This window comes from Eurosta solidaginis, chromosome 5 (genome assembly GCF_040869045.1).
Source record: "Eurosta solidaginis isolate ZX-2024a chromosome 5, ASM4086904v1, whole genome shotgun sequence".
In the NCBI taxonomy this organism is placed as follows: domain Eukaryota; kingdom Metazoa; phylum Arthropoda; class Insecta; order Diptera; family Tephritidae; genus Eurosta; species Eurosta solidaginis.
Window position 1 is genome coordinate 77,757,990 of NC_090323.1, and position 27,144 is coordinate 77,785,133.

The 27,144-nt window shown below is 38.3% G+C and overlaps 1 protein-coding gene across 2 annotated transcripts in view; it reads left to right on the top strand.

The window, feature by feature from the left end:
- Cat (Catalase) overlaps positions 1–26,941 on the top strand; it is a 90,917-nt gene extending 63,976 nt beyond the window's left edge. For both annotated transcript variants that reach the window (XM_067786731.1, XM_067786730.1), the window contains 2 exons: positions 24,945–25,466; positions 25,534–26,941. In XM_067786731.1, coding sequence (XP_067642832.1) covers positions 24,945–25,466; positions 25,534–26,475 — 1,464 coding nt within the window. In that variant the 3' untranslated portion in view covers positions 26,476–26,941. The remainder of the gene's footprint in view (positions 1–24,944; positions 25,467–25,533) is intronic.
- The last annotated feature ends 203 nt before the right edge of the window (positions 26,942–27,144 follow it).

Consider the following 27,144-nt stretch of genomic DNA (forward strand, 5'->3'; position numbering starts at 1 on the left):
GATTTACCCACCATCCCGCCCAACTGACACTAGGGGGGTGCATTCGCATGACGCGGGGACTTAGTTTTGCTGAGTCTTTGAAAGGCAGTGGGGAGGTTCCATGAGAAAGTGAATCTGTTAAAACATTTAATCAACCTTAAAATATAAAATTTTATATTTAAACATATTTTGAATACATTTAGGTTAGGTTGAACTGGCCGGCCAATAAAGACGCCACATAGACTGAATGTGTCGCAAGTGTTATCAGAATTTGTTTGACGACCAAACGGAGCAATTCCCATTAGGCACCAGGACTTATGTTGTAGAATAACTCCGTCCCCTTGGCAAACTCTAGAAGTTTTCTAGGGCCAAGTTTAATTGCTGCTTCGAGATCTGGCAACTCTGCCGCCTCTAGTAGCTGAATCCTTCACCTAGCGAGCGCATGACACGAACACAGAACGTTCTCAACGATTTCTTTCTGCAGCTCGCACTTCCTACATCTGCTGTTACTGCGAGGCCTAACTTATAAGCATATGACTTCAGAAGATATTGCCCAGTTAGTATTCCCATCGTGAGTCTTAAGTCTTGTATCTTTAGAGAGGAGCAACTTTGTGAGTCAAACGTCGTAGGATTTGCACATGATCTTGGAAATTTTGCAGCCCCGCGCTTCTGTCCACGCCTTTCCTGCTTGATAGATAATATGCAACTCCTGTTTCCTTTTGATATCTCCCAAACGGATTGGGACGTCTACCGTCGTTTAGTTGAGTGCAGGCCCATAAACCGCTCAGTCCCATAGTCGGGCACCATGGAGTTCGGCTAAGCTCTCAAACCAACCACAAAGTGCGTGCTATAGTGAGGGTTGAATAACAATGCAGCATGATTTTCTGTAGACACATTTAAAATAAAAGTGAGCAATTGGCGATTTCATTCATTTACCGGGAGTAAAAACAAACATTTCTTCCATTCTCTGGCCATTCGTGACAGATATTCTCCCTTCCAGCCTTATTTGACAAGTCGGTATGGCAATGGAGGAATAGAAAGAGTCTTAACTTGTAGGAATTCACAATGCATACATATATGTATACAGCATAAGTTACGTACGTTTCCATAAAAAGCCCGTCACGTATGTAAGCAGTTTTTCATATAGATGCGTTTAACACCATCTTATGCATTATGAGTGGATTGCACGAATTTTTATGGAGAACGGCAGATCGACCGAAACTAGCGCCATCTGACATGAAAAAGTAGCCACCTTCCAACTTTTGTTGCAAGCCAAGCATAAGAATTATAATAGATTATATTTACGTTCTTCGCCGTTCTCAGAGCTTTCATATTCAGTTTCGCAAATAATTCCAGCTCAGGTGATAGATATGATTTTTTTTAAATATAAAACCTTACGATGCTATAAAATAATGGCGGCTAATGAAATTATAAATGGTGGTTTAAAAAAATTGACCCCAAAGCGCTTTGAAACCGAGGTCGGCTATGGTTACGGCCCCAGCACCGGCTACGCGATCTGCATCACAGTACCTTTCTGCATGCGTGTTTGTTTATTGCCGGATTAACTTGAAATGTTTTCCTGCGTTGCTTCGCCTGACAGTTCAGTTCAATGCATGGTCGAAAATATATCTTGCTACACAAAGCATGTGGATTGCAAGGCGATGCAAAAAGTTGGCATACTGTTAACTTAAGGCGGATTGACGCTTTGCTCCGCTTTGGCTGCTCTTTAAGACAACAATAAAACGCATTGCGGCCATACAATAAAAGTATTTGTCGGGCGATACTTTCTATGTAAATCCGGTTTAAGTACGCCATTATGGTGCTGTCAAAACAAGAACCGAAGCAACGCGGGGGAATTGTAGGTAAATCCGGCCTATTAGTGTTCAATAAAAGCATGAGAAATACAATAACCACATAATACTCTCCACTGTTTGCACAAATATCTCTTGACAGAAGTAACATTTCTTTCTGCCGTTTGACATTGACCGAACAGTCAAAACAGCGTGGAACGTGGTGGAACGAGCGTTTCAGATATGGGCTGATTATTAAATTTTGTTGGACAAATTTAGTATGAAATATATAGTGCACTATATGGGAGCAATGGAAAATTTTACAAAAGTCGTAGCAAAGGGTATCCAAAGGCGTTTATGGTATTGTTTCATCCATAGCCACCATATCACCTCACTTGCGTTTAATCTTTCCCCTGATTTCAAGGACAAGTTGGTTTTTGACATTTCGCTTTGCTGTAGTACTCGAGTTGTTGGAGCAAATCTATGCATATCCAAAGTGCAGTCATGAAAATAAACAACAAATGAATAATGAGTATAATTGGGCTTAAAAAAAATGTAAGGCGCGATAACCTCCGAAGAGATCTAAGGCCGAGCTTCCCTCCCAATTTGCGTCGTGCTCCTCTTGATTTTCCCTACAAAGTGGCCGGACGGGACCTACATGTTTTATGCCGACTCCGAACGGCATCTGCAAAGCAGATGAGTTTTCACTGAGAGCTTTTCATGGCAGAAATACACCCGGAGCGCTTGCCAAACACTGCCGAGGGGCGACCCCGCTTAGAAAAATTTTCTTCTAATTGAAAAACCTTATTTCTAAAATTTTGATGTCGCTTTGCCCGGGGTGCGAACCCATGGCATACGGTGTGGTAGGCGGAGCACGCTACCATCACACCACGGTGGCCGCCAATTCCTTGGGCTTCCTTGTCTTTATATTTTTAATTCTTTTATTGGCATTGTACATTATAATTGTTTGAAACAATTCATTGCATTATTCGTTTTCATCATACCCTTGAGTTTTTACATAAGATAGCATTTTAATTTTTTGCTAATAAGTGAATCGTATTATTTTTAGTTTATTTAAATATAATTACATTTACGTTGAGTAATTACAGCTTTTTGGGATCGAAGTGTGATTCACTAACCAATAATATGTATATTAGACTGGGTAAATTTATTAACAGATATCGCGCCATCGATTTTTCGATAGGATTTGGGCTCAGGAAAAAAAAGTTCCACTTACCCAAACAAATTATTTTCGAGCCTGCGAAAAAAAAATGGCGTAAGGGTAAATTTTTCGACCAAAACACTCCCCAAAACCCAAAAAATATTTTTTTTTTCAAAACTGTTATCGTCAACGTTTTTACAACAATTTTTTGGAAAAAAAAAAATATATATATATTTTTTTTTGGGTTTTGAGGAGTGTTTTGGTCGAAAAATTTACCCTTTCGCCATTTTTTTCGCAAGCTCGAAAATAATTTTTTTGGGTATGCGTAGTGGGAACTTTTTTTCCTGAGCCCAAATCCTATCGAAAAATCGATGGCGCGACATCGGTTAACTTTTGTTCATACAAATCGACCCAGGTTAATGTATATACGTATAAACATTTTAAAAATGCAGGCAAAGAAAAACAATATAACATTATTTAAGTAATGTTTGTCTAATATGTGCTAATTATTTTCAATAAAATGTGTAAACGAAAGCCTCAAAAGCACCTTCGACAATAACAACTACAACTTCAATGAAGCATAACACAGTTTTGCTCAGCAAAGTCAATGCTCTTAGTTCGACGCCATGTCTGGTCTGCGAAAACTGGTAAGACTTTTTATATGAGCAGTTTTGACGGTTGAAACTCTTTTCAAAAGGTTAACTTGTTACACATAACATTTTATGTATTAATTTGTATGTTTCACAAATTTAAGTTACACACCTTTGAAATAGTGTTGGAAAAACATCGATAGTTAATTCTATCGATCAAATCGATTTTTGGTGAGAAAACAATCGATAGTTTCGATAGTATCGATAATTATTAGTAGAAATAAAACATTCAGAAAACTTGATAATGAAATATGGAAGAATTATTATTAAATGAAAGTTTATTTAAATCGAATCCTTTTTGAATGTAACAAACAAGTTAATGACAAAAACTATATTAAATATACACAGATGAAAAGTTATGTTTCACAGTAAAATTTTATCTGCCTACTGCCAAAATATTTCAGAGATAATCACATATTCTAGAGCAGCCTTGCTTTATTGATTGTGAATATGGCGGATATGGTTTCAATCAAAGTATTTGATATTTTGTTTTAAAAATAAAATTTTATTCAAATTGGTATCTTTCAATCTGTTTCTTTTTTCACTATGTATGTGGCCGGCTTTCGGAAATATGCGCTCAGATGGCACTGATGTTGCGGGAATGCATAAATGCTTGTAAACCTTTGTTTTACAGGGACAAGGTTTCGATTACATGTTCCATAACATGTGTTCGCCCCAAGCCCAGTTCGGTGAAAGACGGGAATAGCCTCTTCACTCTTTCTAGCCTATATTGTTCCTCCTCAGAAAGACTGAGCTGGTTCTCGTAACCCCGAATGTGTCCCAGAAGTGGATTCCGAGATACAGCTCCTGCTGCAGACTCGGGGCAAGATAGAGAGTCATAATCTCCGTTCTCCCTCTCCAAGTCACCTTGACTTCCACTTTACCAGTAATGGATTGAGACCTCCCGTCCGCCGTTTTCAGCCTCTGGTCTAATCTTTTAACTTTTTGCTTAAACCTCTCACTCCACATGGTTGCGCCAGACCCAAAGCAACTTATTGACGCACCACTGTCCAGCAGACCATTAACCTGTTTTCACTCTATTTCCACGTTTACATAAGGCCGTCTGTCTTCTGCATCTCGGATGACAGTCTCCTCAATGGCCTTCCGCTCCCTTTTACTGCTTTTTGTACTTTTACGAATGCGAAGGATTTTTCACCAGTTTCTCTTCGGCAATTCTTCCTCTTGCCCATCAGTTTCTTCAAGCCATTAAAGGAAGACGCCCAATATAAGAGAGGACATTGGTCTTTATCAATAACTGGTGTCTCTATATATTGCCTAATGTATATTATTGCATCGCTCAGACTGTCAAACTTTTAGAACATACGGCTGTTATATTTTTTACTGGTGTATTGCAATGTTTTTTATTAGGTAATTCGCTTGCCATCATGGAACTGTATTCTCTTTGTAATATATTTAGAGTTTTGTCTGCGTCGGTTTGCGTTTTGAATCCCTTTTTCTTAAACATTGCATCGAGAATCGTTTCTAGTATCAAAGCAGTTCTTAAATAATAAGGGTGGAGACGTTTTTGAACAGATTCCATGATAAGCTTCAATACGTCTTTTGCACAGTCAGTATTAATTTCTTTTTTCAATCCTTTTTTGTTACTACTTCAAAATGTGCGAGCATTTTTAAAATTTCATCGATTTCACCGTACTCTACGGCAGTGAGAGCAGGTGGGGCTTTTTCACAATCCGCAAGAGTATTGATAGTTCCGTTTTTACTTTAGAAATGGCGTCCATCATATAATATGAACTGTTCCACCTGGTACATACTTGTTGCATTAGTTTCAGCTCTTATTTATAGTTGAGTCTCTGTATTTGACGTAATTTGTCGGAAGCTAACGTACTTCAACGAAAATATGTTACCAATCTTTTACACTTTTTTAAAGTGTTTTCAAAATGTTTGCTTTTAAAACTGTCCTGCACTACTAAGTTAATTGGATGCGCAAGACATGGCAAGTGACGAATTTTAAGAATATCTGCAGCCTTAACCATTGTAGTGGCGTTCGTTATCCGTTACAATCGCTACCACTTTGTTTTTAATTTTAAACTCCTCCATTACTGAGTCTATTACCTGGAAATAAGACTTTTTACATCTAATCCTTTAATTATAGAGTGCAATTGACAACTTACCGAAGCAATAGCATTTGCGCTGTGGCTTCCCTCAAGTTTTATAACTTTTAATAGCGGTGATAAAATATTTTCATTTTTGATTTCATGGCAATATACTCTCATTTGATGTCGAAGTCCACATATCAGTTGTTATAGCTGCATATTCACAAACATTCAAAAGCTCGCTTAATTTCTGTTTAATCTCTTCATAATAACTGGGAATCAAAGATCATTTTACCGTGCTCCTACTAGGCATTTGATACTGCTAATTTAAAACACTTACAAACTCTCTCAGTCCGTCCGTCATGTTTACACAATCTAAATGGCTGCATATCGACTGCAATCATCTTTATGAATGCTTTATCTATTCGTTTTTATACTCAGCGTGCTTTGCACGTCCGTCCATCTGTCCGTTAACACGATAACTTGAGTAAATATTGAGATATCTTTACCAAATTTGGTGCACGAGTTTATCTGGACCCAGAATAGATTGGTATTGAAAATGAGCGAAATCGGATGATAACCACGCCTACTTCTTATATATACAACATTTTGGAAAACAAAAAAACCTGATTATTTAGTAAATAATACACCTAGTATATTGAAATTTAACGCGTGGACTGATATTGAGACTTGATAAAAATTTGAAAATTTTTTTTTAAATGGGCGTGGCATCGCCCACTTTTGATAAAATCAATTTTACAAATATTATTAATCATAAATGAAAAATCGTTAAACCTATCGGAACAAAATTCCGCAGAGAGGTTGTTGCCTTTACTATAAGGAATGCTTTCAAGAAAAATTAACGAAATCAGTTAAGGGCCATGCCGTCTTTGCAAAAAAGAGCGTTATATCAATGGTATTTCATTTCCCAAGTGGATTTATAACAATAAATTGGAAAAACTAAATTGACTAAGCAATTTTCTATGTTTCCGGAGCCATAACTCGAAGAAAAATTAACGGATCGTAATAAAATTGGGTACACAAATTTCCCCTATAGTAGAAAATATTTCTAGTAAAAATGGACGGGATCGGTTAAAAACCACAGCAACTTACAAGCCAACCTAATAAAACCGCACTGCGTTTTTTTAGCGCACGCAATCAACCGGCGTTTTTTGCCCTAACCCAAATAAGCATGCGTTGCGACAATGTAAAGCATGTGTGCAAACGTCAAATCTAAATGTCACGCAGAACAAAAATTGGAACTCGAGTTAGGTTTTCACGCAGCAAATTCAATTTGAGTTGCTCTCATACAAGTTGTATGTGCATGAGACATTTTTGACAGAAAATGACTTGCGTGCGTTTATATTAGGTTGGCTTGTTAGATATAAAACAAGTTTAAAAGGGTCGTAGACTAGAATAATAAGCTATAACTTAGCAAAAAATTATTTTTAATCAATGATATTTCACTTATCAAGTTCTATTGTAACAGGAAATGAGGAGATTTTATTTTTAAACGGGCGGTGCCACGTGTTATGTAGAAAAGTAGTTTATTGAAATGAAATGTGCAATAGAAGCTCACGCTGAGTATATAATGTAAAGTTACACCCGAACCTTTACTTGTTTTGTTATAGAATTATCGCCATAGTATATTTCCCGATTTAAGAAATCTTTGATTGCAGAGAATTGTTTTCTTCAGTTGATGGCTCATGAAGTAAACGCTTTAGTTCGTGGCTTTGCTTTCTTTTAATGTGGTCAAACATGTTTGTGGTATTTCCACAATATTTATATTTACTGCAACAAAGCTCGCATTGTATGAACTTAGAGTTTTCAACATTTTTTAAAAAATTGCCACACACTGGACTTCTGCCTATTCAATTTTAAAATTTATAATTTTCTGTGCTGAAAATCGTTGACGTTAATTCAAATAACGCATAAAATAATGAGACGGCGAATTCGCTCAAGAGATGCCAATATGTATAAATTTGGTTGGGGTTTCTATTTACGTAAAGTGCGACATAATCGATAGTTTTAACGATTGTTTTAACGAACTATCGATGGATCGAAAGTTCAGAAACCATCGATACTATCGATAGCCTATCGATGTTTTGCCAACACTACTTTGAAATCTGTTCAGAAAAAAGTCACAATAGCGAAAAGCCTTTTCCTTTCCAAAAAAATAACCCGATTTAACTGAAATTTAGTAAATGACCTCATCGCGAGTCAAAGTCTACTTTTTAAGAAGTCCAGCCAGCGGGAAAATGTTTTATATACATAGGTATGTATTTCAGATTAGCAAAAGAAAAATTTAAAAATTTTTTATTGTAATACACTGAAAGAAAAAGACTGGTAGAATCAACCGAAATACGGGTCAATTCAACCGAAATTTCTGTCAATTTTAATCCATCGCAACAAGATGTTGAATCAACTGCGCACAAATCGTTGATTCGTAATTGACCGTTTCAGTAGTCAAATGAACAAAAAAAGTTGTTGCGACAGCTTTGTATGAAAGTACCTATGTTGCCATATAAATAAATAAATGTAAGGCGCGATAGCCTCCGAAGAGATTTTAGGCCGAATTTCTCTTCCAGTTTGCGTCGTTCTCCTTTTTAATTTTTCTTACAAATTGGCGGGACGGGACGTACTTGTTTTATGCCGACTCCGAACGGCATCTGCGAGGCATAAGAGTTTTCACTGAGAGCATTTCATGGCAGAAATACACTCGGAGTGCTTGCCGAACACTTCCGAGGGGCGCTTAGAAAATTTGTCTTCTAATTGAGAAAGCTTGTTTCTAAAATTTTCATGTTGCTTTGCCCGGGGTGGGAACCCAGGTTCTTCGGTGTGGTAGGCGGAGCACGCTACCCTCATACCACGGCGGCCGCCATATAAATACGTAAATATGTGAAAACATAAATACGCATGCTTGCTACATATACATACATATGAATATAGAAATGAAAATAGTCACAAAACTGATTCTCAATTCGTTCAGTTGCAGCTCAGCTCATTCTCAATTTCTTCTCTCGCATGTAGTTGCCACATTTGATTGTTTCGAACAAAACGTGTAGCATAAATGTTTGACGTAACATTTTAAAAAGAACTTGTAAGTTATAGAAAAGTAAAGAATCAAATCGCAGGAAGGTAATTCACCACTGGAGTAACTTTGCATGTAATTCGGCAAGTTTAATTTTCGTAACACTTTAAGTTGAAACGATTCCAAAACAACTCAAACTTTTATTTTGTCGGAAACATCAACATTAAAAAAGGATGTTTTTTTATTATCTTATGAGATTCGTTCGCGTGAGTGAAAATTCGGAAAAACTTGAACAAATTGTTACTAACTTTGGAAAAATCCTGTTCGTTCAAACAAAACCTTTGCAACAAGAGGGCGCAATTTTCGATTTCGTTTGGACGAGAAGTTGCAACTTACTTAGCGCTTGATATGAAGAGATATACTTTTACAAGTACTCCGAGAAAATGAGTTATTTAGACGGTTAAATTTGAGAATAAAAAAGCCAATGTCGGCGAACATATAAACAAAGCGAAAGAACGCAAAGCTAAATAAGTGAAAAATAAATTTCAAAAGGCATAATGTCGCTAAGAGGGGAAACCGTAATACGATGTAAGGGTGTGTGTGGGAGAAGTTACCTCAAAAGTATACCATGTGCAGGAGTTGATGAATATGTTCTGCAAGGCTTGGTCAATTGCCCATTTATGCGCTTTATGTGCGATGATTGTGTGCAATATATCTCTAATGTAGATTATGCGTTGAAAGAGATGATGTCGATAGCAGAGACAAACAAAGTAAATATACGTGAGCAGAAAACAGAGTTCGAAAAATTGATAAAAAACCATAATAAGGAAATCAGTGCACTGTTGTTGTTGTTGTTGTTGTAGCGATTAGGTTACTCCCCGAAGGCTTTGGGAAGTGTTATCGATGTGATGGTCCTTTGTCGGATACAGATCCGATACGCTCCGGTAACACAGCACCATTAAGGTGCTGGCCCGACCATCTCGGGAACGATTTATATGGCCACATTAAACCTTCAGGCCATCCCTCCCTCCCCACCCCCAAGTTCCATGAGGAGCTTGGGGTCGCCAGAGCCTCGTCTGTTAGTGAAACGGGATTCGCCGCTCGAAGGTGAGGTTGACAATTGGGTTGGAGAAGCTATATATTGCGCTACACAACCCCTTGAATCCCAAATCAGTGCACTAATTAATAATAATGAAAAGGAAATAAAAAAAGTGATGGAAAATATGAAAAAAGCAAATAAAGAAAAGGATGAGTTAATAAAACGTTTAGAAAAATTTTGCATTTTATGTAAAGATAATTTGGAGCGGTTAACAAAACAAAAAGAAGATATAATAAAAGAAGTGCGGAAAGCTGGCGAACAAAACAATAATAATAAAATAGATAAAGGAAAGGATGAGTTGATAAAAAGAGTAGAAAATTTATGCGAGTTAAATAAAAAATCCGCAGAGGATATAGCAAAACAAAAAGAAGAAATAATACAAGAAGTGCGTAAAGTGGGTGACCAAAATGTAAATATGGTTAATAATAAGATCCCCTATGCTACTGTTTTAAGGGGTGTACCAACAATTGTCGTTATACCAAAATCTAAACAAACGGCAGAAATCACAAAGAAAGATTTAAATAAGATTGACGCCAAAGATATGAAGATCAATAAGGTTGTGCACAAAAATAATGGATCTGTGGTTATACAGGCAAGTGACAGTTCAGAAAAAGACAAAATCAAAAGTGTTTTAGAAAACAAGTTAGATTCTGAGGTATATAAAGTCAAAGAGTCAAAAGTGGTTAATCCTAAAATTAGAGTTACCAACATGAGTGAGAAATACAGCGATGATGAAATAGTTGCAAAAATAAAAGCAAAGAATGATTTCATTAAAAACGCAAATCTTAAATGTATAAAGGTCTATCAAGCGAAGAAAAATAATAGCTCGAGAATTTCTTATACTGCAATTATTGAAATTAATCATGAGAAATATTTAGAAGTGATGAATCATGTTAAGCTTAACATTGGATGGGACCAGTGTGGAGTATACGATGGAGAAAATGTTAAGAGATGCTACAAATGTTTAGGGTTTAACCACAATGCCAGCACATGTACAAAAAAACAAAGGTGCGGCCGATGCTTGGGTGAACATAGATATGAGGAATGTAATGAAGAAGTAACTAACCCTGTCTGTGGCAATTGTGTGGACGCTAATAGAGATCTCGGCTTTAAGCTAGACACTGGGCACAGCATATATAGTAAAGAATGTCCGGTCTACCAAAGAAAACTTGCGATAGAAAAGCAGCGGGTAGGTTACTAGCAATCAAACCAAATGATACAGAATGGAAGGCAAAATAAAAACCTAAAAGTGATTTATTTAAACGTAAACAGTTTGGTGCACAATAAACTTGAAATTGAAAGAATGGTGGAAGAACTTGACCCAAAAATTATACTCTGCTCTGAAACAAGTGTAACAGATGAAATCAGTGATGCAGAAATAAGCTTGATATCGTTTACAACAATAAGATGTGACTCTCACAGCAGACACACAGGAGGCGTAGCGATGTACATTAGTAACTCAGTACAATTTAGAATAGTATATAATAAAGTGATTGATGGTAATATATGGTGTATCATTGTTCAGTTAAAAAACGTGGAAGTAAAGTGGCAAATAGGAGTACTATACCACTCGCCAAGTACTAGTGACTCAGATTTTGTTAACTATCTCGAAACAATAGTAGCGGAAATATGTGAAACAACGTATAACAATGCAATCATTGGTGACTTTAATATCAATATGAATAGAGAATCAATATATAGTCTGAGGCTAAATGAGCTGTTTAATACATTTTCCATGCATCAAAAAATTAACTTTAACACGCGTATAGCAGAAGGCTCTGAGACCAAAATCGATGTACTATACTCAAACGAGGAACCTACCATGTGTAAAAGGCTTGATACTTATAAAATATCAGACCACGAGACAATTATGTTCAGTATTAATATCAAAACTGAGATCCCAAATAGAACGCTGGCTAGAATAACATCATGGGAAAAATATAGTAGTGAGAACATATTAGCACTACTAAGAAACGTTAACTTTTCAGAAATACTGAGTCAAAATCTGAATGACATGGTCACATACTTAGACTTTTGCTTATTAAGTTGTATGCAACAGTTAACCTGCATTAAAGAAATAAATATTAAAATAAAAAACAAGTGGTACGATTATGAACTGATAAATTTAAATAAAAGGAAATTGTTGGCTTACAATGCTGCAATAAGTAACGGAGACTGGTCTGAATACACAAGCATCAGAAAAGAATACAAAAAAATGATAAAAATAAAAAAAATTAAATATATGGAGCATAAAATTACAACAAACAGTGTTGACAGCAAGTTAATGTGGAAGTACTTGAAGCAAACTATATACTACCAAGATATGAAAGATAATATAACGGTGATACAGCACGAAGGTCAGCGGATTGATGATAAAAACCGTATAGCTGGGGTGTTAAATATATTCTTTGTGAAAAGTATAGTGCAAATAAATGAAAGCATTGAGAAAATTGAGAACAACGACTGTAATCACTTTAACACTAACACTTCTTTTAAATTTGCTGAAGTAAATACAGAAAATATAGAGGAATTGTGAAAGGCTTTAGCCACAAGATTGGTGGCAAAAAACTGTTAACGGAGGGAGTTATAAAAAACACTATGCCTTACTTAGGTTATTTCTACTCACCAGTCGTCAACGAGAGTTTAAAAATAGGAGAAGTACCGGAAGAATGGAAAATATCAACAGTAGTACCTAGGAAAAAGTAAAGAACACCGTTAAACCGTTAGACCAATAAATACCTTGCCAAATACTGAAAAAATTTTAGAAAAAGTGGTAAAAAATCAACTAATTGAATATATAGAAAGAAACAATATTTTTTTTAAAGAACAATCAGGTTTTCGTGACAAACACTCTTGTGAAACAGCTCTTACATGGGTTATTTCTCAGTGGAAAGAAGATATGCGAAGAAAAAAGACTATATTAGTGGTATTCATTGACTTTAAAAGAGTGTTTGAAACTATTGATCGGAACCTAATGGTAAAGAAATTGAAACGAATCCGAATTGAAGGTATTGAGTTGAAGTGGTTCGAAAGCTTCCTAACTAATAGAAAGCAATATACAGTGATTGATGAAGCAATTTCAGATAGCGTGCCGATTAACATAGGACTTCCACAGGGCTCAGTCTTAGCGCCAATCCTGTTCAACGTATACATAAATGATATTGCCTCGTCAATAAAGAACTGCAAAATAAAACTGTTTGCAGATGATGCTCTGTTGACAATAAGTGAAGAAAATATAGGCGCGGCCTTTGAAAAAGTGCAGGAGGACTTGAATTCTCTCTACATTTGGTTGTGTAAAAACAAGTTAATGGTAAATGTGGAAAAAACAAATTACATGGTTATATCCACATCAAATAAACTAAATTTAGAACCACATACTTTAAATATAAAAAACGAAACCATTAGGGTGGTTTTGGTTAACTCTTATAAAGACAACTTTTCATTGCTAGGCCATTACAAAAAAAAAAAAAAAAATCCATAGAGTATCAATCCACCCTAATGTACATATGCCTTTGCTACCTACGTCATTGCAAATGCATAACATCAAAAACTGCAGTATATTTTTTCAACATAGAATAGCAGGTCAGCAACTGGTCAAAATAAAGCAAAATGTGCAAAAAAACAATTGAAAATGAAAAAAGTTGCTCATGATCCTTAGCTTATATTTGCTATTGCAACGTTTCCAATATCAAATGCATAAAACTGAATCGCCTTATGAAGGTTTTCTTGTGTGCATTGCAATTTGCTTTTCATAAAATAACTTAAAACTCAAGTTAATGTTTGTCTTTGTTTTATAGCGAAGTTGATAAGTTATGTGGTAAATATAAGCCAAAATTAAAAAGATTTATTTAAACAAGCATCATCACTCATCATTAATTGGCGCTAACCGCCGAGCAATTTCGCCAGTTTCGTAACAAGCCACGCTATCTATCTCTGTTTCGCGATAACTGACGCCAATTGCAAGAACCAAAGGAGGTCAAGTCTTCCTACACCGGTCTCTCCCAACTCAGTGAAGATATCCCCTTTCTCTCGTGTCAAATTGCGGTGTCAGTTGAAATACTTGGCCGGAGCGTCTTCGTCCACTCGCATTATATTGTGACGAACATTAGCAACACTAAGGGATACTATCATCTCTAAGCCAATATTAAGCAGTGACTTGTATGCACATCAACAAATGAATCATTATGTCTATACATATGTCCATACAAGCAGCGGAGAGCAACGCACAAACACATGCATGTATCTGAGATACTCCCAAAAGTAGGCAATCATCTGTGGAAGTATCACTCACATATACACGCGCATGGGCTATGCGAGAAGCTATAAAATCGTGCATCTGTAGTTATAGCTGAGAAATGTATAGCTGGTAAACGAATAGTAAATTCTAGAAATAGAAACGCCTAGAAGTATGCGAACGAGAAATCACATAGTATAAAAGGAGGTAAAGCTGAGAATCAGTAATCAGTTTGATTTAAGCACGCTCTCTGTCGAGCAGTAGAAGTGTTATTGTGAAGTACTTTAATAACGGCCATTTTGCATTATTGAATAGTGGAGTTATTTATTCAACAGTTTAGTGATTCGAACGTTAGTAGAAGGTTGCAAATAAGAGGAATTGAACTATATTCGTTACAATTGGTGTCAGAAGAGGAATTGTTGAATAAATTCCAGAGTTGCAGAGCACAACAAGGACATTGCGAAGTTAAGTGAATTAAGGATCCATCCAGCAACTGAAAAATGAGTTGAATACAACTGGCAATAAGATCGAACTTCAAGCACGGCTACGAGACGCTATGGAGTCGGAAGGAATTAATGTGGACGATGATGTCTTTCATCCTGATGGGGACGGGACAGCAACAAAAATTGAAGAGAAAAACGAAACATCGCAGGCAGTTACCAGCACAGATTTGAACGTCATATTGGCAGCAAAATCTGCACAAACGTCGACAGTAACATCGAAGATTGAAACACAAGAAACACGTATTTCAGAAATGTTGACACAGATAACATCTAAGATGGAAACACAACTGAAAGAACAGGAGACACGCATAACATCCAAGATTGAAGCCCAGGAAAGACAGATGTCATCCCAACTGGAAGAACAAAAGGCATATATGGCATCGCAACTGGAAGAACAGAAGACATATATGACATCTCAGTTGACTGAGCAGTTGAAAGCACAAGAGGATCGCATATCCTCGCAGCTGGAGGCACAGGAAACAAAATTCTCATCGGAGCTGGAGGTTTTTAGTGAAAGACAAGAAAGAATGGAGGCCGAGATGGATGCTTTGAAAGATCGGATTCAGGAGTTACAATTGAACCGTGCAATCACTTCAACGTCCACTCTGAAGGTAAAATCCCCAACGTTTAATGATTCTGTCCCTTTCCAGACGTCCTTTCCTTTGAGAAGACGTCAGCAGCGACCAACTGGAATGCCGAAGATAAAGTTGCTGCATTGTTCCTGGCTTTAAAAGGACCAGCTGCTGAGATCTTACAGACCATCTCAGAATACGAACGTAATAGTTATGAAACATTGATGACTGCTGTAGAACGACGGTATGGAAGCGAACATAGGAAACAGATATATCAAATTGAGTTGCAAAATCGCTACCAAAAAGTGAATTAGACTTTGCAGGAGTTTGCGTCGGATGTCGAAAGGCTGGCCCATCTAGCAAATGCGGACGCACCCGTGGAATACACTGAGAGGGTAAAAATCCAGAGCTTCATAAATGGCATACGAGATGTGGAAACGAAACGAGCTACATATGCGAATCCAAAACTAACATTTGCTGAAACGGTATCGCATGCACTGACTCAGGAAACAGCCTCACTTTTGAGTAAGCCCGCATACAAAGCTCTTCGCGTGGAAGTGGAAAGGCCAGACTGGGTAGACACAATTTTGAAAGCATTAAAAATGATGGCGCCCTCAAATGCTGTAAATGTGGAAAGCCACGGCACATTGCACGTTATTGCAGTACCAACCCTAACAGTTCCAAGAATGTGGGTGGCCTTAAGCGCAGAGCTGAAGGAGATGAGCAAATCCCCAAGTCCACTCGAATCGTTAAACTAAAGCGAGTCAGCCGCAAGGGGCGACAGCTGGCTCCCGCAATTGAATGCCCCATAATCTTTTATCTCGCAAATTGGAAGAAGGTAAAGCAATCTTACTGTCGGAGGACATGTGGATGGAAAGGACTGTAGATACGGGTGCATCTCATTTCATTCATAGTGGCAGAGATTGTTGATGAAATCATAATTGGAGTGGACTTCTTAATCGACCAAGGCATCAAGATCGACATGCAAAGCAAGACGATGCGATATAAGAACATGGATGTGCCACTTAATTTCGGCTACGAGAAAGGCTACAGCAGTAAACGAGTGCTGGTGGAAGAAAGTCAGTAAATACCAGCAAAATCAGAAGCAGTCATCTGGGCAAAGCTTGATGGAGATTGTGGGACAAACAAATTGTAGGTTGTCGAGGCAGCAAACAGATCAACACCGAACGTACTTGTAGGAAAAACCCTGGCTATGACAAAACAAGATGGACTTATTCCGGTAAGAGTACTCAATGAGTTCAAGTCACCACGCAAACTGACCAAAGGAGCTGTTTTGGGAAGATGCCAAGAGGCTGAAGTAGTTATTAACTGTGAACAGCTCCAGGAATACGGTTCATCTAGTAATACTGATCTTTCAAATGACATCACGGCATGGACGGAGGGGCTAGAGGAAGCCTGTCAAGGTAAGGCAAAACAACTGCTCCTAAAGTACGCGAACATATTTGACCAGGATGGTTCCAAACCAGGCCGCACCAACGTTGTGAAACATCAAATTGACACTGGAGATGCGAGGCCGATCCGTCAAGCTCCACGCAGTTTTCCACTGGCGAAGCGTGAAGTTGTGAGTCAAATCGTACAAGAAATGAGCGACAGCTGCGTCATCGAACCATCAGCTAGTCCATGGAGCTCACCGGTGGTACTTGTGAAGAAGAAGGATGGGAAAATAAGGTTTTGCCTGGACTAACGCAAGTTGAACGACGTCACGAAAAAGGATAGCTACCCATTGCCAAGAATTGACGATACTCTTTACTTGCTATCTGGTACGAAATGGTTTTCCACACTGGACTTGAAAAGCGGCTACTGGCAAGTTGAGGTGAAGGAGGAAGATAAAAGAGAAACCAGCCTTTTACTTTGTAATGCACCAGCTACTTTTGAGAGACTCATGGACCAGGTACTGAAAGGACTACATTGGAAAACATGCTTGGTGTACCTGGACGCCATCATCGTATTGGGCAAGAACTTTGATGAACATCTTAAGAACTTGGAGGAAGTTTTCCAGAGAATAGCTGGCGCTGGTCTGAAACTAAGTCCCAAAAAGTATTCGCTGTTTAAAAAGGAAGTAAATTATTTGGGTCACAAGGTAACGACAGAAGGCATCTGCACTGCGAACGAAAAGATAGAGGCTGTAAAGGATTGGCCAAGACCACAGAACCTACATGAATTGAGAAGTCCTTGTGCTGTGCACCTATTACCGCCGATTTGTACCAAATTTTGCCAGCGTAGCCCATAGCCTCCACGAGCTTACAAGAAAAAATAAAGCTTTTGAATGGAAGAAGGAGCGTTTGTGCACTGCCCCAATGTTGGCATATCCGATTCCAGGAGCAACATTTATTCTGATACAGATGCGAGTGGATATGCTATAGGAGGCGTTTTATCACAACTGGTCGATGGACAGGAGAAGGTAGTTGCATATTACAGCCGTTCGATTGGAAAACCAGAGAAGAACTATTGCGTTACACGGAGAGAGCTGTTGGCATTAGTAGGAGTGCATTAAATATTTTCACAAATACCTCTACGGCCAGCGATTCCGCGTCAGGACAGATCACGCAGCGTTGAAATGGCTTCTGCAGTTCGGTAATCCGGAAGGACAATTGGCACGGTGGATCGAGCGACTACAGAGCTATGACTTTTCCATTGAGCATCGGAAAGGTAGTACCCATGGAAATGCTGCTGCAATGTCACGAAGGCCATGTAGTTTGGAATGCAAGCACTGTTCAAAGGCCGAGGCTAAATAAGACATTATAGATGTCCGGCTAATGACTATAACATGTACGGATGAATGGGACAAGGAACAACTAAGGAAGTGTCAGCTAGAAGATACTGATCTGTCACATGTTATGCAAGGGCACGAACGAAACGAAAGACCAAATAGAGAGGAGGTGTCAACAGAGAGTCCCATTGCGAAGTCCTATTGGGCACAGTGGAACAGTTTAGAATTGATATCCGGTTGCTTGCATCGAGTATGGGAGAGTGAGGATGGTCAATGCAAGAAGAAACTGATAGTTGTTCCCAGAAAGAGGATTCCTGACGAGCTCAGTAAGCTGCATAATGGTCCAAGCGGAGGTCATCTTGAAATCACGAAGACGCTCGAGAAGATTAAACACAGATTCTATTGGGTTGGTTGACGTCAGTCGGTCACTGAGTGGATTGCGAACTGCGAGGTCTGCACCAGAGCGAAAGGGCCCAAAACCTGAAGTCATGGCCAGAAGCAATATAAGTCAGGTGCGCCATTTGAAAGGATCGCTATGGATGTCGCAGGTCCATTTCCTACTAGCAACTGCGGAAACAAATATGTACTGGTGGTTATGGATTATTTCAGCAAATGGCCAGAGGTATACCCAATCCCAAACAATAGCAGAAGTGTTTATAAACAATTGGGTTGCAAGGTATGATGTACGAATGGAGTTACATTCTGACCAAGGCAGGAATTTCGAATCACCTGTGTTCCACGAAATGTGTAAATCATTTGGCATTCGAAAAACACGGACAACTGCATTGCATCCTCAGTCCGATGCTATGGTGGAACGTTTCAATAGAACCTTGGAGGAGCATTTAAGGAAAGTAGTATACAAGGGATACCCATATATAATTATTCTTGATGGCTTACCGATCGCAGTGCATGAGAGAACGGGCCAAACTCCCGCAAAGGTAATTTTTGGCAATGACCTTCGACTGCCAGCTGATTTGAAGTTTGGGATAGATGCCGATGCGGAGAGAAATGTCAAGAAATCCAATGGTGTCTTGGAAGAAAAGCTGAGGGAGATACACGATCTTGTAAGGCAACGAACAAAGATTATGAGTGACAAGATGAAAGCCAGATACGATAAAGCAATTCATTCGGAAGGTTTTCAGGAAGGATATTTGGTGCTGTTATACAACCCAGAACGAAAAAAGGTTTGTCCCCGAAATTGCAGTGTTATTGGGAAGGCCCATACAAAGTTGTAAAACGGATCAACGATGTAGTGTACCGCATACAAACCATTGGCAAACCACGAAACAAAATGAAAGTGGTTCATTTGGCAAGGCTGGCAGCGTTTAGTTCGAGAGATTTGTCTGATCGGGACGATCAGACTTAGGTGAAGGGCAGTATGACGAATATTAGCAACACTAAGGGATACTTTTTTTTTTAAGGGATACTGTCATCTCTAAGCCAATACTAAGCAATGACTTGTATGCACATCAACAAATGATATGATGATGAATACATATGTCCATACAAGCAGCGGAGAGCAACGCACGCATGCATGTATCTGAGATACTCCCAAAAGTAGGCAATCATCTGTGGAAGTATCACTCACATATACACGCGCAGGGGCATGCGAGGAGCTATAAAATCGTGCATCTTTAGTTATAGCTGAGAAATTTATAGCTGGTAACCGAATAGTAAATTGTAGAAATAGAAACGTCCAGATGTATGCTAACGAGAAATCACTTAGTATAAAAGGAGGTAAAGCTGAGAATCAGTAATCAGCTTGATTTAAGCCCGCTATCTGTCGAGCAGTAGAGGTGTTATTGTGAAGTACTTTAATAAAGGCCATTTTGCATTATTGAATAGTGGAGTTATTTATTCAACAGTTTAGTGATTAACGTTCCAAATAAGAGGAATTGCACTAAATTACAATATGAAGCGTCCATTCCCAGCGAAGCACTATCATCATGTCTGCAGCAATGCTATACATATATTATTTCACGCTTCTTGTGTAAGAGGTGTTCTTTAAGGACTACGTACTAAATGCCTTCATGCTACATTTTTATGCTGTTGTGGGTGATTCGAGGTATAATGTATTATTGTGTCGGTGGCATTGGCTTTCTATATCTGTCATAGTTAAATCTTTTGGCAACTTTATCAATATTTATCGCGAGGTCTAGATAGTTCATTCCTCGGTCTTTTTCGGTTTCTATTGGGAATTTTATGTTGCGTTCTGCTTGTTGAGCTACTCCAGTACTAGCTCTTCGTTATTAAAACGCATATTTGTCATCGTCATCTAGCGTAATATGATATGCCTCATTTAGATTTCAGTTCCTCTATGTTCTTTTCTTCAAGTTTTGCATGAACACTTCCATAAAAATACCAGATGTCTTTGTTTGTCCATATATATTTTATTGTTGAATTGGAAGAAATTCGACATAAAGTTGTTAGTTAGTGTGTTTGTAATTTGCGTGCTTTTCGTTTTGTTTCTTGTATTATTGTTGAGCTAATTATGTCCAATGTCTCCGGTAGTGGCATCTTCGTCAGCCCAACGATCTCAAGTTTCTCTATTAATTCTATTGTGTTAGCTATTGCATATTCTTTCCTTATTATTTGGACAGCTTGTAACATGGTACCGATTTAAAATTAATGATGGGCCTCATTGGAGTGTCCGGCTTGTGGATTTTTGGTAGCGCAATCAGTCTAGGAGTCGATTGGTTCATTTGGACTAATCTATGTGCGATGTTAGAATCTACTTTATTTGTTGCGTTTTTATGGCAACTTTGATTTCTTTCTAGTATTCATTCGTGGAAGCCTCTCTTATTCTACGACATTTCATTTCCTCGATGAGTTCCTCGTTTTTGGTTATATATTCCTCTTTTTCAATAAGTACAGTGGTGTTTCCTTTGTTCTCCTTCGTAGTGACAATATTGTTTTTTCCAAGTTTATGCTGTAAATTCTTTATTGTTTTTTCTTCTGCATTACCTTTTTGCCCTTCCTGTACTTCCACCTCTTTGCTTATTGTATCCCTGCATATGTGTCTCGCGTGCGCATGTTCCTCCTGTGGTATTAATGATATTGCGATACGCTATTGCGATTTCAAAAATTGATTTCGATCACGGATCGTATAACACGATACAGGCCCAGTTTTTTAATTCAGTGATCACAGCTGTAATTGAAGGTACATACTATGTAAAAAAGGAATTCGTTTTTAAGTCATATGGCATCGCTGATACTTGCGATGTTATTCAAAGTCGGCATAAAATTTAATGAACATTTGTAGCAACAAATTTAATGAAATTTTTTAACAAAAAGTAAAAACAGAATACCATAAAAAGGAGGAGAAGAAGAGGAGATTATAAAGAGCAAAGCTTAAATCAAAGAGCAATGTTGCTAGCCATTTCATAGTCATGTACCAAATTTTTAAGACAGGGATAACGGGTTGAAGTAGATGCATGTTAAAATAGTTTTGGTTCAAGTTTGTCAATATGTAAAAGCTGTTACCGAACTTGTTTATAAAACCACAAAAAAGTAAACTATTGCACGTCGCACGGTGGGGTATTTGATCAATCTAGCTGGCCAAAATTAAAACAGCAGTTATTTCTTTTCAAAAAGTGATTGTCTCACTTCATTGTTATGAAAGGAAATATTTGACAGTAAATTCAAGGTGTTCCGCACAGAATTACTATGGATCGGGCCCCCGGTTTCGGATGGACCCGGGGTAATTTTTTGGCATTACATGAGATATGTCAATATGGGTATCAAACGAAGTGTTTTACTCTGCATTTCCATTGTGATTTTTTTAGAAGGGTTGCCACTTAGGGTTGCCACCTCACCATTTTTATATATATCTGTATTAACCTGGGTCGATTTGTATGGACGAAAGTTAACCCATATCGCGCCATCGAGTTATCGAAATATTTTTTGGGTTTTGGGGAGTGTTTTGGTCGAAAAATTTACCCTTTCTTCATTTTTTTCGCAGGCTCGAAAATAATTTTTTTTGGGTATGCGTAGTGGAACTTTTTTTCTTGAGCCCAAATCCTATCGAAAAATCGATGGCACGATATCGGTTAATAAATCGACCCAGTCTAATCTATATATCCACTGGCTTCTCCGAAGCGGCTTAACCGATTTGAATCAAATTTGGTACATCGATATAGTATTACATTTTAAGACTTTTCACCTAGGTGTTGCACCTTTCACCAATGAGGATATCAGTCTCTTACAAAATTGATCACTACACAAAAAATCGCGGGTATGCGCATCCGATTTGTTATTAAACTTTGAAACAAACACAAGCTTATGTATTGCCAAAAAATTACTGACATGATATGCAATGAAAAAAAGATATATCTTTTTGTGTGCAATATTTTAAAAAAATTTAATATTGAAAAGTAATAGTATTACAAGTAGAATAACTCAGTTAAAACATGCGGTATAAAAAATCTAACATATGAATTAAAAACACATTTACCTGTCCTAAAAGAAAATGTAACTAGATTTGATTAAGGCTAAACAAGTGAACAAGTATTTAGGTTAGAAGGGTACATTGCTTTTTAATCAACAAATACATCGATCTGCACACAATTTTTTATACAACTTTAGATGTGCGCGGTTAGCTCCCTTGACGTTGCAGATGGGTTTTGGAATATTTTGAAAAATTGACTTTTGGCCAGCTAGATTGATCAGATACCCCACCGTGCGTCGTTTTCGTCTATTTCGTTGCCTGCTTTGGTAATTGGAGTGTGTTTACGTATTTACATTTAGGTATATATGTATGTATGTACATATGCAAGTCATCAGCACGTAAATATCATTAAATAAATACATTTATGTTCGTATGTACATATACCAATCATCAGCACGTAAATAGAATAAGCATACATTTTCCTTTTTTGCTTAATTCTTTTGCCTTTATTTTACTAAAATTTAACTTTTTTGACTTCACTTTAGTTAATTATGTGCTTAATTGCATTTGTTTCTTGTTTAATTATTTAATACTTTTAAGTGTTATTTTTGGAATACAACCTGTTTATCAAAAATTTGACCTGCAATATAGTTTTTTTCTGAATTTTATTTGCAAGTTTTGATATCCATTTCCATATGCATCCAGATGGCCTAATACAGGGCCCGAATTTTTAAATCACAATAGCTTTGAAATGGTGAATCGGAATAATGCCATTAAGGAACTAGTTACCACACTCACTATTAGATCCTTAATTTACCATGAGTTTTACAAATATTTGGACATGGAAAACGATGTGAAAGAGACCCAAAGAACTAAGTTTCACGAATTGTTAAGCCCATCACGAAGAAGAATTTCTCTTGTGGAATATAGTCCTCGAGGTTGCCTATGAAAGCGCTTTTTCGTGATTAGTGCATGTCTGATTTAATGCTGTGGTTCGTGCTAGAATTCACTTGGTGCAGCGGGTTTAGACAAACAGGCCAACACAGAACGCGGAGTGACTAAAGGCTACTGCTAGGATGGCTTGTATGCCTCCTCAATCTGGTAACAATATTTTTCGAGTTTCGGGTATTGGCATCTGAGAACGTGGAATTAGGTTAGGTTAGGTTGCAAGGGCTGAGCTGAACACTATGGTAACAGCTCACTACTTAGGCCACCAATGGGCCCATTGTAATACCCTATACGGTCTCAAAAGAGGACCTCTACCCTGCCTAAAGCGGGTCAAACCACCTCCTGGAAATTATAAATATTGCCAGAGCCTTTACTTCATAGCAACAGACCTCAGCGAGGTCATGTAGAAAAGGTTTACCGAGGATAGCCATCCTACGCCTACTAAGTGCTGGACAGTGACAGAGAAGGTGCTGGACGCTCTCTTCTGTACATCTGCAGCTGCGACAATAGTCGAAGGTCGTTACCCCCATTCTAGCACCGTGCGTGCATATTAAGCAATGTCCTGTTAGAACCCTTATCAGGGACGATAGAGCTGATTTGTTTAAAATCAGAAGCGCTTCTGTGCGCCCCTTGTCATATGAGGGCCAGGTTTGCCTGGATGTCTCACACGATGATATGGCTGACCATAGTCCATTTGCGATTCTTATAGTGCTTGTGTTCACACGAAGCCTGAAAGTGGCCATGAGTATGCCTACCGAATCATTTCCCGGAAGGATATGGTCGGTGGTGCCTCTTCTGGCCAGCTCGTCTGCTCTGCAATTTCCCTCAATATCCCTGTGCCCAGGTACCCATATAAGGCTGATACTGAAATGCTGAGCCATCTCGTTAAGAGATCTGCGGCATTGAGTGACCGACTTTGCGTTGTCGACGAATGAGTCCAGGGCCTTTAATGCGGCCTGGCTGTCTGAGAAAATAAACACCCGTTTACCATCCTTAGGCATAGACCCGAGATGGTTCACAGCCCTGTGTATTGCCAGCATTTCCGCTTGGTAAACACTACAGTGATCTGGTAGGCGAAAAGAGACCTCTAGACCCAGATCCGGCGAAAAAGGCCTGCTCCCACCTTCCCGTCAAGCTTAGAACCATCCGTGAATATGTTGATGGCACCCGGTACCGTATGTTGTCTGGTATTCCAGTCCTGTCGCGATGGTGTATATATATTATAATTTTTAACGAAGACGTTATTTGGCGTGCAGTAGTCAGTGCGCACCGGTATTGGGACTGGGGCGCTCGTGCCCAGGATTGTCGCGTGTCCACTGGATCCATTTGACCAGAGACCTGTTTCCCTTATGCGTAGAGCGGCGATGACCGCTATTTCCTTCGCCACCAGGTCAAGAGGTGGAAGGTATAGCATTGTGTTGAGTGCTTCAGATGGAGTGGAGCCGAGAGCCCCGGTGATGCAGAGCTCCCAACTCCGTTGCACCTTTTGAAGCGTCTTAAGATAGGAAGTTTTAGCTAGTGCAGGCCACCAGACCAAGGCACCATAAATAAGAATCGGGCGCACAATGGCTGTATAAATCCAATATGTCACCTTGGGGGAGAATCCCCAGGAGGTGCCAATTGCCCTCTTGCAGGTGAACAGCGCTGCTGCTGCCTTCTTGCATCCCCAGCTACGTTTTCGGCAACTTGTTTTGAATTGAATTTATGGAATAGTCAGTATTCGAATAATGACAGTCTTCCATCCGTATTTACTTATGTAATCTTTCTCGAATTTTGTTCATTAAATATATATTTTATTCTATAGGAATCTCCCGGTACTATTACTACTGGAGCTGGCAATCCAGTGGGTATTAAAGATGCAACCTTAACAGTAGGCCCAAGAGGACCAGTTTTGCTCCAAGATGTTAAATTTTTGGATGAATTAGCTGCATTCGATCGTGAACGCATACCAGAACGTGTCGTACATGCTAAAGGTGCAGGTGCGTTTGGATATTTTGAAGTAACTCATGACATCACCAAGTATTGTGCAGCAAAAGTATTCGAGAAAATACACAAACGCACCCCAGTAGCAGTACGCTTTTCCACTGTAGGTGGTGAGAGTGGTTCGGCTGACACTGTACGTGATCCGCGCGGTTTCGCTGTAAAGTTTTACACCGACGATGGAATCTGGGATGTAGTTGGCAATAATACACCCATTTTCTTTATACGTGATCCGATTTTGTTTCCCAGCTTCATTCATACACAAAAGCGTAATCCTCAAACTCATTTGAAAGATCCTGATATGTTTTGGGACTTTTTGACTCTCAGACCAGAAAGTACTCACCAGGTAAATATGGAAGAAGTACTAAGTATTTTTGTGAAATTAACTAATTCTAATTATTTGTAATCTACAGGTATCGTTTTTATTTGGTGACCGTGGCATCCCGGATGGTTATCGTCATATGAATGGCTATGCATCTCATACATTTAAGTTGATAAATTGCAAGGGAGAGCCCGTTTATTGCAAATTCCACTACAAAACAGACCAGGGTATTAAAAATTTGGATGCCAAAGTTGCTGAAGAAATTGCAGCATCTGATCCGGATTATAGCATTCGCGATTTATATAATGCCATTAAAAATGGTGATTATCCCAGCTGGACTTGGTATATTCAAGTGATGACATTTGATCAAGCCAAAAAATATAAATACAATCCCTTTGACGTAACAAAAATTTGGAGTCATAAAGATTTTCCACTTATTCAAGTCGGTAAAATGGTGCTCGATAGGAATCCATCAAATTACTTTGCTGAAGTAGAGCAGATCGCATTCAGTCCGGCTCATTTGGTTCCTGGCATCGAGCCATCTCCAGATAAGTTGTTGCAAGGTCGCCTTTTCTCATATTCCGATACACATAGATATCGTTTGGGAGCTAACTATTTGCAAATACCAGTTAATTGTCCGTATCGTGTGAGCGTAAAGAACTATCAACGTGACGGTAAAATGCGTGTTAACGATAATCAAGATGGAGCTCCTAATTACTACCCGAACTCATTTTCTGGACCCGATGAGAGTGCTCGAGCGAAGAGTCTAATGCCCTGCTGCCCAGTACAAGGTGATGTGTACCGTTTCACTAGTGGATTTAATGAGGATAACTACAGTCAAGTTACTGATTTCTGGGTATATGTTTTGGACGATAAAGCACGCCAACGTTTAGTAGCTAATCTCGCTGGACATTTGAGCAAGGCCAGTCAGTTCTTACAAGAACGAGCAGTTAAGAATTTCACTTTGGTTCATGCCGATTTGGGAAGAATGCTTACTGAAGCTCTCAACTTGGCTAAATCTTCAAAGATCTAAATAATTTTAATCTTTATGTACTGTACGATTAATCATAACGCTTGTTTATTCATCATATAACCGCTTGGTTGAGGGTCTGTTAAAAAAAAAAACAAAAAACATTCTAAAGCATTGTTGTTGTTATGCTGCTCCTTTTGTGCATACCGTCACTGCGCCAACAACAGTTATATGTTTTTAAGCAATTGTTCATGAGCAAAAAAATAATTTATTCTTCAGAGCGTTTAATAAGTTTTAGCGCCCTTTAATATTTTTTTAAACAAAAGACATATCAAAAAATCGATAACGGAGAAATATGGGTCAAAAATAATGTTAATATAATATGCAATAAAAAAAGTTTGACAAATAAAAACATATAACTACTTTTGTAGGCGCAATGACTATACGTTAATTTTTATTGAGAAATCATCTTTGTTTTGAACGTAAATGTATGTTTTATATATTTTTAATAAATCGCATAGAAAATTAATTGATTTTAGTATTGTTTTGGCAATTTCTTTATTTAACTCATAGTTAAGGCCTGGTTACAATGACTTCTTAGACGAAATGGCCGACCTCTGCCTTAATCAGATAAATATAATCACTAATAAGTTAGGGGAAGTCTAAGAATTAATTTACGTTGATGATACGTCTACACTTTGTTGATGTCGGTGCGATCCTACGGTCTTTCCC